We start from the raw sequence: 14,828 nt of genomic DNA, 5'->3' as shown, positions 1-14,828 counted from the left end.
AAGCTTTAGCATTGTGTAGTATTTTTATCTTATTTTAAAAGGAGTAACAATTTTAAGAATTTTAGAGCCCAATTCTTAGCCAAATTCGGATTAAGACTCTTCTTGGGAACAAAAATAAATAAAAAAAATACTAAGGACCTAATACACAAAATAACTAGGGACTAATAAACAAAAAACACAAAAATATAACCCTGCACCCTACATAAACCTACACCTAAAGAGCAAAAGGCACACATTTTTTCTGGAGTGGAGACGGATATATACACTAAAAAGGCTCAGCCGCAGACACCCATCAGATTTGGTCCTTGATCTTCAAAAAATGAAAAAATCGTAGGGGCCTTCTTCATCATCTTCAAAATCGAACTCCCTTCTCCAACCTCTGCTCACCAGACCCATCGCCCGACCTAGCGAGAACCAGCTTCAACCAGTAGCGATTCAGCCCAACTCGCCGGAGAAACAGCCATCCCCGCTGCCGTACCTCCGACGAACCACCACTGTTCATCCCTTTTCTGTCTGATGTCTTAACTATGTTCCCTCATTCACAGATCCGAAGGAAAATAATAAACAAAAATTTTTAATTCGTCTTAGTTTCAATTTGACCCTAAATTCGGAAAATACTCAAAAATTCAAGTTTCCACTGACTTTGGGTTCCAAACATGGAGATTAGTTGAGGATTGTTGGTTTCCGTTCGAGGTTCCGTTTCCGTCGAGTTCTTGTCCGTGATGTTTCCTGGTCTAAGACATGCTCACATTCAAAGAAATTGTTGAAGGAGTTGAATCCTCGAGGTCCCTTTCTAATCTCCCACTTTTAGTTTACTGCTTTTGTATGTATTGGAGTTTTCTTTAAGTAAGTATATGAAATGGTTTGTGTTTGCAAATTCCAAAACAAGAGTTTTGCTCCTACTGAAAAGGCTTGGTAGAATTTGTTGTTGGATTTGATTCCGTTAATTTTATTTTTTTATATAGTAGATGCTAGTCTTATGATTTGAGTGTTCAAGTTCCCTTTTTCTGTAGTTTACAAGACCAATTCTTATAATGTTAGATATTAGAAATCACCGCCTCATACAAATGTTGTGTGACTCCCATCTTTCTTTCTTAAATTTTTCATTTTCATCATGACAATTAGAGAAATTTTCATATTCTGCTTCATGCAAGATTAAAATTTTTAGATTGGAAATACTTAGTGTTTTTTTTGTTGTTGTTGGAAATGCCATGTGTTTGGTGAATTCAGAGACTTCTTCCTATATTTTAGCTTTGGCTTCATCCCATTTCAAATATGAAGGGCTAGGCAGTAGAAGAATTTGCTTGGATTTTTCTTAATCTTATCAAGTATTGTTCAGTGTTAAGATCGCTGCTAGTAGTAAAACAAACAACCTCGATGAACATCCGTAGTTTGCTTTAGTTGAGTACAATCCTTTGAAATTAGAATCGAGGTGTGCCATTAGCTGAATTTCCATGGCCCTCGCAAAGTTGAAAGTGCGTAGTTTCTTTAGGCGCGCTATCTAAAAATTACCTTCCTAAACTCGGGTGTGCATTTATGTGACCCAAATCCAAATCTCAACGTTAGATAAAATGTGTTATGGGCTACGGGTGCATTTATGTGACGTGGCCCGAAACATATTTTAAAGAGCGTTGCAATCTTTCTTAAAAACTAATTAAATAAAAGCGGTCCAAAGTTAAAATTGCACATAGGTTCAAAAAATGCATTAAAATCAGATAATAGGCCAAATTATAACAGTTGAGCGACCGTGCTAGAACCACGGAACTCGGGAATGCCTAACACCTTCTCCCGGGTTAACAGAATTCCTTACCCGGATTTTTGGTTCGCGGACTGTTCAACAGAGTCATTCTTTTCCTCGATTCGGGATTTTCAAACCGGTGACTTGGGACACCATAAATCTTCCAAGTGGCGACTCTGAATCCTTTAATAACAATCCCGTTTCGATTGTCCTTTAATTGGAAAAACTCCCTTTATTATACTCCTTCGGGGGTGTAGTAAAAAAGGAGGTGTGACAATGAGTATTATTGATTGGTGCCTGATCTTTATCCATAAAGGGGTACCTTGCTTGCATTTCTTGGCGCATTCTTTGTTGTTGAATCTTGTTTCTTCATGCATGCCAAGTCAAGCAAAATGCTGTAGGCTAGGATACCAGGCCTTGCTCACTCTTGTTTTAAACTAAAAGGGATATCAGTATTATAGAAATTAAACTTGAGGAGCTCTTTGAAATTATGTCTAAACTTTATGTCTAATAAAATTATATTTCTCTTATATACCTCAAAACCGACAGGCTTAACTGTAATTAATCTCAGAGTTAAATCTGATCATTCTTATTGCAAAAAAAAAAGAAGTAAAATAAAATCAGATCACTTTTAAATCTTAAATCAAACTTATTTTTGTTTTTAACTTTCAATTTTCATCTGAAGTTGAAAAGCCTTTTGTACAAACAATATAAACGCCAAAAACCCTTTCTGCGCCTGTGAAATCCCGCCGGCCGTGATTTCAGGTTCTGTCACTCTCTCTGTCTCTGTGAACTCCATTGTTCTCTCTGTGATTGTTGTTTCAATTCTTATTAACCACTTTCTGTTTCTAGTTTCTTTACATTTGGCATAAAGTTTAATATGGGTATTCCCATATACTTCGGAAAAATTTGAATAATTCATCTGAGTTGGCTATTCTTTTTTTGTGTGTTTACTAGTACCTTTTAGTTAGTCTTATGTAGAATTATTGCTGGGTTGTTTGGGGCTTTAGTGAAGATTTATAAGAATGAGAATTTGGGCTACAGAGAGGTGAATGAGTTGTAGATTAGACTTCTATCTGACAAAGCTGAAATTTGAACATTTAACTTGATAAAATCAGGTCGCATTTTTGGCATACTTTACTGAATTATAAACTAATAATTACTCATTAAGCTTGTTTATATGGGTTGGCATTTTCAATTCTGCAATGCGATTGAGCTTTATGCCTTAATGATATCCTCATAGTGTGTGCGTGTGAGAGAGAATAATTACAAAGTTGCAGTCCACATGTAAATTGAAATTGTTTTAAAGCTATTGGTTTTTGTTGTGAGTTTTTGACACGGTAGTAAAAAAGGATGTTGCTGTATCAACTGTGTTTCTTATAATGTAGCATGATTCTTATATAATTCATGTCGGGCATGCCAGATGAGTCTGACGGCAGATTCTCCAGTGCACTCATCAAGCAGCGATGATTTTGCAGCATTTCTCGATGCAGAGTTGGACTCTGCTTCTGATGTATCACCTGACCAACACGAAGTAGATAATGAAGAAGCAGAGGGAGAGGAAGAGGTGGAAGATGAGGAAGGGCAAGATGAAGATGGTGGCGATGGTGATGATCTTGATGATGGCACCTCAGATTCTAGCAGGTATTATAAGATTCTGTGTGAAGCTTGGATTTGTTAGTTCATCTAAGATAAGTTTTTGAGTTAAACATGAAAAAGAGCTCGTGTGGAAGAAGCAAATTACAAAAGGGTTGTGCTGATTGTCACCAACTATTGTTAGTTCTGCTGAAACTGGAAATCTTTTTATTGCTAAATTTACTATTGCTTTTTAAAGTCTAACATTGCAGTTTGATTATTTGTGCTTAAACTAAATGTTCCATTTCCTCATTGATGTCTATTTTGATTATCATAGGATAAAGAAGCGCAAAGCAGAGGTTTTGGAAGATGCAGTGTATCCACAGAGTTCAGCATCTCGTGGAGAACCAGCAGAAACTTCAGGTCAGGCTGTAGAAGAGTCATTCAATCTTCTGATAGGCTGTTTAGCATTTTATCCGCACATTAAACAAATCTGTTTAGCATTTTATCAAGATCGAGTTGAATGATTTGATGTTCTGATGTTGTTGTAGAGATATTATAACACCTTACAATAATTCTTTTTAATTCATGTCAGCACCTACTTAGGTCTAGAGGTATACTTGAGCCAAGCTCAGTCTTGTTTTACTGCTGGTGCTTGACTCTAAATGCAAAATGAGCTTCAAACAAAGCACTCGAGCTCAAGTGAAAGCCTACCTTGAAATTCAAATGAGCTCATAATAATTTTGACTTTGAGCTTTTATTCGAGCGTATAATATTTGAATAATACCATTTCATGGCCCTGAATAATGGTTTGGAAATTGCTGATAGAGGTCATCTGAGATGGTTTGTCTGTATTGTACATAGACTTCTAAATGCACTAGCTTGTATGTGTGACAGTATGTTGATTGACGGGGATATAAAGGGGTAAAGTAGACCTAAAATCATGTGGAGAGAAGTTGTCTCAAGATTTACAATCTCCTAGCATCATTATGACTTAGCTAAGGTTAGAGATGAATGAAGTAAAGTATCCACATAGGCGATATCTATGAGTGGGGTTAATGCCTAGTTGTTGTCATTGCACTTACATTAGGTTAAGTGTTGATTGTAGTCTTGTATATGCATGTAGAACTAAGTGCAAGTTTTAAAGAACCTCTAGATCCAAAGAAGCCCTCATTTGCTCTTATACTGTATTAAAAAGTGAGTTGGACCTCTAGTTAATTGAGTGATTGCTATATGTGTGAAAATGGGATGGAAACTTAAAATCATTTTTTTTTTTTTGCATTTTGTAGATTAGAGATTTGGTACATGTTTCTATCTTGTCGAGGTTCTTCAATAGATGCCTATCACTTGAAGAAATTTTTTGTAGTTGGAAGGGGAGGAAAACTCTATGGAGCAACAGAAAAATGTGGAATGCTATTCCTCTAGATGTCACATTGGTTGGAGAGAGAGGAACAGTGAGTGCTTTGAAGGAAATAATGAGTCTCTATGCAGCTTGAATTAGGATTGTCTTCATCTTTTGGTTATTTGGTTTAAATGTTTTACATGACATAGAAAACTTGCAAAGACTGTGGAAGGTGAGGGAAACTCTTAAGAAACAGAAAGTTAACAGAAAGTTGTAGAATGCTATTCCTTTGTACGTCCCATGGTTGGAGAGTGAGGAGCAGTCAATGCTTCGAAGGAAATAAACAGCCTCTATGCACCTGGAAATATGCTTCTCTTCAGCTTTTGAATCTTTTGGTTAAATGATTTACATGACATGGAAAACTTGATTGATTTTGTCAGCTGCCACACAGCTAACAGCGAAGAATCCTTTTGTACTTTTGTATATTCTTCTCCACGAACTCACTTCTTTTTGTGGATATTATTGACCTTATCTATTAGAAAATGTTCATTGGCCTGAAGTAAATACAATCTGATTATACTGCAACTGGATCATTATGGGCTTCTGTAGTCTTCTTTTACATCTTCTGACCATCTTATTAAAAGTTTAAAACCTTAGTTGCTGAATTCTGACAATGATAAGTATCAGATGATAGGCTGGTCTTCAGCTCTTTAAAACTTAGGTAATGCCTTTTCCATTTTCTGATCATCTTATTAAAACCTTAGTTGCTGAATTCTGACAACGATAAGTATCAGATGATAAGCTGGTCTTCAGCTCTTCAAAACTTAGGTAATGCCTTTTCCATATAGATGACAGCTATGGTTTCCTTGACACTAAAAATGCTTCTTTGAGCTTTCATTCTTTGCGGAGGGACTAGAAAATGGCAAATTAGTTTCCCTGACAAAAGATTAAGAAATAGGGAAAGAAATAATTTTTAGGATGAAATTAATTAATAGGCTGCAGCTACTTGCATGTAGTTATAAGTTCTTTGACTCTTTCCTTTCCAGTCATCGACGTGCTTCTCCAGCATGAAGTACGTGTGTGGTTCTGTGTGATAAACCTGACATGTCCCTGTTTGCAGGAGCATCTTTGGCTCTGGATATATGCTCACATCCTGGTGTCATGGGAGGGATGTGTATAAGGTGTGGGCAGAAGGTGGAAAACGAATCGGGTGTGGCTTTTGGATACATACACAAGGTTATTGTTAATGATTCAGTAGTCACTACAATACACTTGTATATACATATGTTCTTTTCTTTTGGGTTGGGTTGGGTGTGGAGACGGTTGAGAGGAATGGAAGGCACTATATGATGTGCTGGGGACAGCTATTTCTAGTAAACTTTCTACATCTTTACTGGATTCTATAATTAATTTTGCAGAATTTGAGGCTTGCAGATGATGAAATTGCTCGATTGCGTGACAAGGACCTGAAGAACTTATTACGTCATAAAAAGCTGTACTTGGTTCTTGATTTAGACCACACACTTCTGAACTCAACTAGACTTGCAGATATTTCAGCAGAAGAATTATACTTGAAGGACCAACGAGAAGTTCTGCCTGGTATGCTACTCTTACTGGTTATGTGCTAGTGGCTTATAATTTCGATGCTTATATCTTGCTCTTGAAAGTGATGAAAATCTGTTTTACTTGCACAAGGAAGCTAGGGAAGCAAAATAAGAAAATTTGTCCAACAGGTTATACTGGTATTGCCTAGGTCTCCTAGCCTGAAATCTGTTAGAGATATTGGTAGTTGGAGGGAAACCTGCAGCAGTGAGGTGAAGTACTGCTAGGATCTCTACGATGTAGCTTGCATGGGATTTTATAGTGTATATATGTTATGTGACTACTAGTTTAATGAACTAGATAGAGAAGGAAGCTATACAGAAAATACGAGGTAATGTTACACTACGTAGTTAAGAAAATCTGTGTTATTGGAATTAGTAGTTCTCCCTCTGATCAGATTTACTGTGCTAATTTCTGTCATCTGTCCTCAATCTACTACTAGCATCTTATTCCTTTAATTTGATCTCCAAGGTTTGAAAGGGATCTGATAGCAGGCAGGTATGTGTCTCTGTGACTACATTACTCTTTGATTTCATTCATATAATACCTAAACAGAACTTCAGAAGTGTTTAAATTAAAGTCCAATTTAGTGGGTCATTATTAGAAAGATGAACAGGTTTTGTGTATTGGTGCAGTTTGCACAAGATAGATGAGGAGACTTTAGCTCATTCACTTTCCATTGTGACTAGATGCATCTGTGCTTTAGCCATTTATACGAGCAATTAGGGTGCATCTAATTCATAATGTTACAATCTGTTAGATTCCTTCTGGCCTGGAGGCAGTTGTTTGCTGGAGCAATTTAGTACTGGACATCATTCCTAGATGTGTACTGATGTGTGTCTGTTTGGAGAGAAATAGAAGATTTTTGGACATTAGTAGGTCCCATGCACATTTTAATCTACTTGCTTGGTGCATGGAATATGTAACTTCTTGACAGACCAACCTGCAATTTTCTTAGAGATTGCAGATTCTGAAGCTAATAGAAATTCTTTCCCAACCTAGCGAGCATTTTTACGAATCGGGGGAGGGAGGGACAGAGAAGAGGGGGGGGGGGAGGGATTACACTATTTTAGATGATGTGGTATATGTTTTTTTGCAGAGTTAATGTTTAATAGTGTCTTGTAAGGATGCGGAATCCTGGACTAGGAAAAGAATGTTTAGCTGGCGCTCTTGATTAGAAAGTATAATGGATATATCATGTTCTGATTGCAACTGATGTTCCCTTTTTGGGACTTCTGGCATGTGGGTCATCTAAATTATGCTGTTTGATAACCTGGCCTGTAATCCTAGAGCTTTGTAAGCTCTTCACTTTGTTAATTCTTTGTGGTAATCTTTGTCATCGTGTACATTAAGTTTTGTCTTTTCTTATACTAGTTTGCTTAGACCTCATATATGGTAAGGACTTCTTTTGCTTTTATTCTTGTTGTTTGGTCGTGATAGTTATTTTGCAGGTATCTGTTCTGCACTGTTTTATGATGTTTTTGCCAACTTGTGATGTACAGATGCTTTGAGAAGCAACCTTTTCAAATTGGATTGGATACACATGATGACAAAGTTGAGGCCATTTGTCCACACCTTCCTGAAAGAAGCCAGTAGTTTATTCGAGATGTACATTTACACAATGGGTGAACGTCCTTATGCATTGGAAATGGCAGACTTACTTGACCCTGGAGGTATCTACTTCCATTCTAGAGTGATTGCTCAAGGAGACTGCACCCAGAGGCATCAAAAGGGCCTTGATGTTGTTGTGGGTCAAGAAAGTGCTGTCCTGATCCTTGATGATACTGAAGCGGTAAGCAATTCTCTAGGAGTATCATGTTCCCTCCACGAAGAATGAAAGAATTTCTTTGGTGGTTAGGAGAATGTTAATACCATTGAGATAGTTCTTATTCCATATAGTAATTTTCCTTCTCAAAGAAAAAGAATGCTAATACCGTTGAAGGCTTATCACATACATACAAAGGGAGAGTTAATTGGACTAAATTTAAGTTCCCGCCACCCTAATTCCATGACAGCTTTCCATTTTTCATGTATTGCTATTCTGACAGTTCAGATTTGTTTTTGGAGTTTAACTTATCTGCATGGAACTTCGTTGAGCCTGATTGTTATCTACGGTTCTTTGTTCGTGTTTGTGCCATGCGTTCACATTTGTAGTTCCCTCTTTTTTGATGATTGTTAAGCATGTTCAGGTTACATTTGATTACCACTTTTTTCTGGCACTTTGCTGGGGGGTGGAGAAAATGCAGGAGTTGCTGTTGACGTACTGAAAGCAAGTTTTGAATAATGGAATGAAACAATTTGCTGCTCTTGCCTGCAATTAATAAATAGGACGGTTTCTCACTTTGTGTGTTATCCTTGTGCTGAGTTCTATCATTTCAGCACTATTGTACGTCCCTGAAGGGGCTGCCTGCAATTAATAATTATGTACAAGTTTCTGCTCCACTTGCTTTCCATTGTATCTCTTGTCAGATACTCTTTGGAACTTTTTAATATCTACAAACCAGTTTCTTGTTCTACATGTTCATTATATATCTTCATGTTTTAGTCAGTTCTCTATGAACCATAGTTGTGCTAATAGCTGTCATCAATTTTTTTTCTTTTAACTCCCATTTATGTTCCCAAATGCAAGTGCTGATTTTTTTTTCTTGAAAATGGGGTCTGTTTGTGCTGAAATTCATAAAAGCAGTAGTTTACTGTAATCTTCTGCTCCCAGAAACTCTTTTAATTCAGCACAAACATTATAAACCTTTTGTGTCTAGAACTGTAGAACAATTTCCGTTTTTTATTACTCCCTATTTGATCAAAGTCTTAGTTATTTTTCTTGTGTTTTTATTATGGATACTTTTTCTTGATGTTGCCGATAGTTGGTTTGAGTTCTCCTAGTTTGAGTTAAATGCTTATGTTTGTATTGTATGACTATCTTAAACTTGTATCTGATCCCAACTGCATGAATCTCCGTAAGACCTGCTGTGTGTCTAAAGCTCTCTGAGTAATCTCATTTGAGCGAAGACTATTATCAAGTTCCACATTTTTCTAAATTCTAATTTTTAATTAGAGAAATGAGTTGTTTTTTGGGGGAACTGAAACCTGTGTTGTTTTAGGTATGGGGAAAGCACAAGGAGAACCTGATACTGATGGAGCGTTATCATTTCTTTACCTCAAGTTGTCGACAATTTGGTTTAAAATGTAAATCACTTTCTGAAACGAAAAGTGATGAAAATGAAGCTGAGGGAGCGCTTGCCTCTGTTTTAAAAGTACTGCAACAGATCCACAGCCTGTTCTTCGACCCGGTATGTTTTTTTTGCTATTCCTCCCCCAAAATTAACTCATACTTTCTGTTTGAGTCGTCTCAAAATCTGTCCAGTTTATTCTAACGAACCATAACATAATTAAATAGTTCTTTTATTTTAAGGAAACCGAATTTTATGCTAGAAAACGTTCATACTTCAAAACTAATTATACAATTACGGACTCACTTCGTTTGAATACAAAAAAACTTCAGTTCTTACCTAAGTAATCATGTAATGGGACATCTATATTGGCTCGAAGGGGGTAGCACTTACTAATTTTGTTACTTTTGATTGTAGCTGCCTTCCATTGTTGAGTTTTTTTTCTTCTTATTTTCTTTGCAGGAACGCAGGGACAATATTATGGAGCGAGATGTTAGGCAGGTAAAATTCTTGACAAACAGTTTAATTTATAGGTGACTTTTGGTTTAGTACTCCTTCTGTCCTAATAAAAGAAACTTCTACTCTTTTCTGCCCATTACAAAAACCTAACCCCTCCTAAAATATTCTTCTCCACAATTCAAATTAAGATAAACCAAAAATCCAGTTTTCACATTATTAAATACTCTTCCGAATCACTTATCCCAACAACAAAAGAAAAGGAAGAAACTCTGCTAAATTATTTTCGACCAAGTTCAATGTTACAACAACAACCCAGTAGGATCCCACAAGTTGAGTCTGGGGAGGGTAGAGTGTACACAGACCTTACCCCTACCTTGGAGGGATAGAGAGGTTGTTTCCGGGACACCCTCGGCTCAGAGACAATAGATCCGTAACAACAGAAACCTGAAAAATAGAATCAACATAGTAAAAGACAATAAATAAATAGAAAGGCCAAACCCTCAGGGGTTGACCTGGTGGCAAATGACTTGAGCCTTGGGGTATGCTCCCTTTCAAGGTCTCAAGTTCGAAACCTACTGGGTGCAAACAATTTCTGAGGGCCATCGGACTGGGTAAAAGCTGAATTAACCGTGGTGCACTTGCGGGAAACTCCTTGCCGAGGGCCTGTGCACCCCCGGGATTAGTCGGGGCTCATAGAGACTCGGACACCCGGTGCAAATAAAAAAAAAAATAGAAAGGCCAAAATGTGAAAACATCAAAAATGTGAAACACAACAAAAATCGCTGGCACTCCTAAGACAAAAATACTATTAGAGTAGCCTGCACAACGAGGAGAAACGCTCTATTACTTCCTAACCTACAACCCTAATGCTTGACCTCCACACCTTCATATCAAGGGTCTTGTCCTCGGAAATTTGAAGCCGCCCCATGTCCTGCCTGATCACCTCCCCCAATACTTCTTAGGCCGCCCTCTACCTCTTCTCGTATCTGCCAGAGCCAACCGCTCACGCCAAGCATCAAGGCTCCTCCTCCGCACGTGCCCGAACCATCTAAGTGTCACTTCCCGCATCTTGTCATTCGAAGGAGCCACACCCACCCTCTCGCGAATGTCCTCATTCCTAATCTTATCTTTCCTAGTGTGCCGGCACATCCACCTCAACATCCTCATTTCTACTACTTTCATCCTCGGGATATGTGTAATCTTGACTGGCCAACGCTTATCCCCATACAACATGGTTGGTCTAACCACCGCTCTATAGGACTTACCTTAAAGTTTCGGTAGCACATTCTTGTCACTCAAGACTCCAGACGCTAACCTCCATTTCATCCACTCCACCTCCGATACGGTGCGTTACATCCCCGTCGATCTCCCCATCTCCCTGGTCTTGTCACACAAGACCAAGTTCAATGTTCTGCCAAAAATTTTACGCTTAGTAAGTGATTGCAAAGTTGATTAAGGAAACATGGATTTTAGAAAATTTGTGATAAAACAGATTCCGACTGATGTGAATTTATGCATTCGGCAACGAAATTTGAATTACTAAGTTTGTGAGGTGAAGAAAGTTTGTTTTAGGGAACATTGTTTTTGTTCCAAACTCTAAAAGTCCTGTTCTAATTGCCTAAGCATGGATGTGATTTTGTTTGCCAAATGTCTGAGAAAATTACGTTGGAGCTCCCAACATGATTCTAATCGCCATAAAGTTTGTTTTCCTATGGGGTTTAACGGTGCTAGTCAAAGTAGATTGCATTTAATTGTGACAGAGAAGGGAATGTATTTGCATATCAGATTCTCGGTATGCATTGGTTCAACATCGTGTGTACACCTCTTGAATAAATACTTATTGAGTGCTGTGTGTCCATTTTGTAGTTTATCACCATAGTTTCATTACTTTACTCGAAAGCTTCCTTTCTGCTGCCTAAGGTGGTTTGAGGCTTACTTGCTTAGTTGTTTCTACATATTGCCTACAAGTATTGGCTGTATTGCAGTCTGTGAAAGTAACACTAACCTAACATATTGCTGACTTATGTGCAATACCTATTTCCCATGAAAGGTTAATTAACAGTTGGTCCTGAGTGAACTTTGATATAATTGTCTTTTGCTGATTACCAATAACTTAATGTAGCTTATGATGCCTGAAATTTGGAAACCATAACAAGGAGTACTGAGATTATGGGGGACCTTCAAATCCTGAAAATACCCACCTCTGCCCTTCCCCCTCCCTGCCCAAAAGTGGTGGAGGTTGGGGGCAGTCCAGGGGAAAAAGAAGTGAAAGAATACCATGTTCTGCTGATCTCGGTTCTTTAAAGAAAGTTGAAGCTGTAAGATCATAGATCGTATATCTTAAAGTGTAACGATCGCTTCTGAATGATATCACTTGTAATGGGGGTATTGGAGCGTTTTTGGCCCTCAACAAGGCGCGAGTCTGCGGCATCACTTATGTTTCAAAGAATTTAATAGCTAAGCAATCCAAAGCAAATTGGGGTTGGCTATATGAATCCTAATTGTCCATGTCGCTTCATTTAAACCTGTCTTAGTCTTGTGTCTAGATAATTTATTTATGGACACTAGTGTAGTCTAATAAGAATCTGTTGGCATTTTTACAGGTGCTGAAACAAGTTCGGAAGGAAATATTGAAGGGTTGTAAAATCGTCTTCACCCGGGTATTTCCTACACAATTCCAAGCAGAAAATCACCACTTGTGGAAATTGGCTGAGCAATTAGGAGCCACATGCTCCACAGAAGTCGATCAATCGGTGACACATGTGGTCTCCATGGATGCTGGAACTGACAAATCGCGTTGGGCGGTGAAGGAGAAGAAATTTTTGGTCCATCCAAGATGGATTGAAGCTGCTAATTATTTATGGCGAAAGCCGCCTGAAGAAAACTTCCCAGTCAGTTCATAACAATTTGCTAACCTTAGTTTTGAATAGGGAATATAGTGATTGTAAATTGTAGTAGAAATTTTTCAGGTTTATTTCACTACCAAAATCATCTGAGTATGACAAAAAATAGTTCACAGGGGAATCAAACCAAAATCGGAACAGGTATTTTTGGCACTTCCATTCAGTTTCTCTATTGAGTAAATTGTTGTTTTGGTACTTTGAATACTGATTTGCTTGTTATCATAGTGCTACAAGTCATTTAACAATTCACTAAACTTAAAAGATCCAGAAAGATTATGACATTAAATATGATAAATATGTTAAGAGGATAATTCTTATATCTCAAAAATTAAAATATAACATATTCATTATTATTTACTATCCATGATTAATAGCTATTATTATAATATTATAACCGACATTTTATTAATATTCATACAAAACCATCTTTGACTAGCTATTAATGGTTTTTGAATTCTTCTATTCAAATTATTATTATCCGTTAGTAATAGCCTTTTAATGGCTTTGGAAGTTACAAAACGTTAAGATTTGTTTTGTAACATCTTTTCTTATTAATTCTTTAGTTTTTAAATGCTATATATGTTGGAGCATTGTAGCTAGCCATCATATGAGATGGTTGTTCTTATCTATAAATTCCCAATTCTGGCTATCCTCTCTCTTCTTTTGCGTGTGGCCCGTGGTGTTTTGATCCTTTCTTTCTTGCTCTATCGCTTTTTTTTAGGGCAACTTTTTTTTACTTTCAAAAGTGTGAAAAAGTAAAAAATTTTCTTCCCCTTCTTTTGTGCTGGGTTTTCTTTGATTTATCTTTGTGGTATCTGCTCCTAGTTATACTAGAAGAGCTTGTTGAATCCTGGGGAATACGCCTAATTTTATTTATTACTGTAGGCGAAATATCCTTAAGGACAGTGTCCTTGACACGGCTAAAGCTAATTCTTTTATTCTCCATAATCACCAATATTTTTCTAACAATCTTAAGGATATTTCCATATTTTTTTAATTATGAAGAATTAAATTTGATATTGTCCAAGTTATTGCTCTAATTCTGAAAATGGAACCTACACTTCAAGTTTGCACAATGGTCTTATGGAGAATACCACTCTTTATTGAAATTATTTTTGTGAGCAACGAAATGTTAATTAAGTTGCTATTTCAATTTTGTGCATTATGCATTATGGAAGGTAAATTCCACCACAAAATTAAGGTACGCTTTTTTAAATGCGCCTAAGCCTACAATAATGTAAACTTTTATTGTTATATATTTTGAAAATCTTGAAAGCTCTAAGATAGTGGGTTTAAATTTATATTTCAATTTCATTAAATTTGAGTTTTGAATTTGGTGTGTTACATATAAAAGCATGATTGATTTCATCCGAGTTGTATAAGTTCTTTGCTAATTCTATGAGAATTATGAAAGAGTGAATAGTTTACTATACATGATAATCATTCATGTCAAATAGAATTTGACAGATTTTTTTTATGGAAGGGAAGATGATGATTAATGTGTTAATTTTATAAATCTCCTCCGTATTAGTATGATATAAATAATAGATAAGATAAGACCTTCGTGTTTCGTATTCTTGTGACTTATTGGGTAAAGCTATATTAGCTTGTTATTTATAAATTGGTGGAACTCTTTATGCGTTGTGAAAATGTTATGTCCTTAACTTGAAATTTTCGAAAATGTGGGGGACCATGGTGTCCTGAGTTATCTAGCTTGATCCTAAGAAGAGGGAAAAAATAGAAAAATTGTTTATTAAAATTATAACATTGAAGCCTTACAAAAATGATATTTTTTGTGGCAAAAATTTGTATTAGAAGATCAAAAATTTATTGTATTTCTGACTTCGAAAAGTTATGGTGCTTTGGGTCTCTTAGTCATTTGGGTGAAGAAAATCGTTGAATTATGACCCATTTCCTACTGATTTGAGATATTTCTGTAGTTAAAGTTGCTTCTGTATTTTGAAAATTTTCTTTGGTACTTGACTACAAAAGATACAAAAAGAAACTAAACTCTTATGTGTTGAAAGATGTTTCAAGAG

General features: G+C 36.7%; 1 protein-coding gene across 1 annotated transcript; it reads left to right on the top strand.

Moving 5' to 3' along the window:
- The first annotated feature begins 218 nt into the window (after positions 1-218).
- On the top strand, positions 219-12,993 carry LOC109214995 (RNA polymerase II C-terminal domain phosphatase-like 4). Its single transcript, XM_019378991.1, has 9 exons — positions 219-785; positions 3,162-3,382; positions 3,651-3,736; positions 5,776-5,891; positions 6,074-6,254; positions 7,760-8,049; positions 9,359-9,547; positions 9,890-9,928; positions 12,490-12,993. Exons 2-9 carry the CDS (start codon positions 3,162-3,164, stop codon positions 12,787-12,789), a joined length of 1,422 nt encoding a protein of 473 aa, XP_019234536.1. The 5' UTR covers positions 219-785; the 3' UTR covers positions 12,790-12,993.
- Positions 12,994-14,828: the final 1,835 nt, after the last annotated feature.

This window comes from Nicotiana attenuata, unplaced genomic scaffold (assembly GCF_001879085.1).
Source record: "Nicotiana attenuata strain UT unplaced genomic scaffold, NIATTr2, whole genome shotgun sequence".
Lineage (NCBI taxonomy): Eukaryota > Viridiplantae > Streptophyta > Magnoliopsida > Solanales > Solanaceae > Nicotiana > Nicotiana attenuata.
The sequence above is the reverse complement of the archived record's forward strand: the minus strand, read 5'-3'. Positions and strand labels throughout refer to the sequence as shown.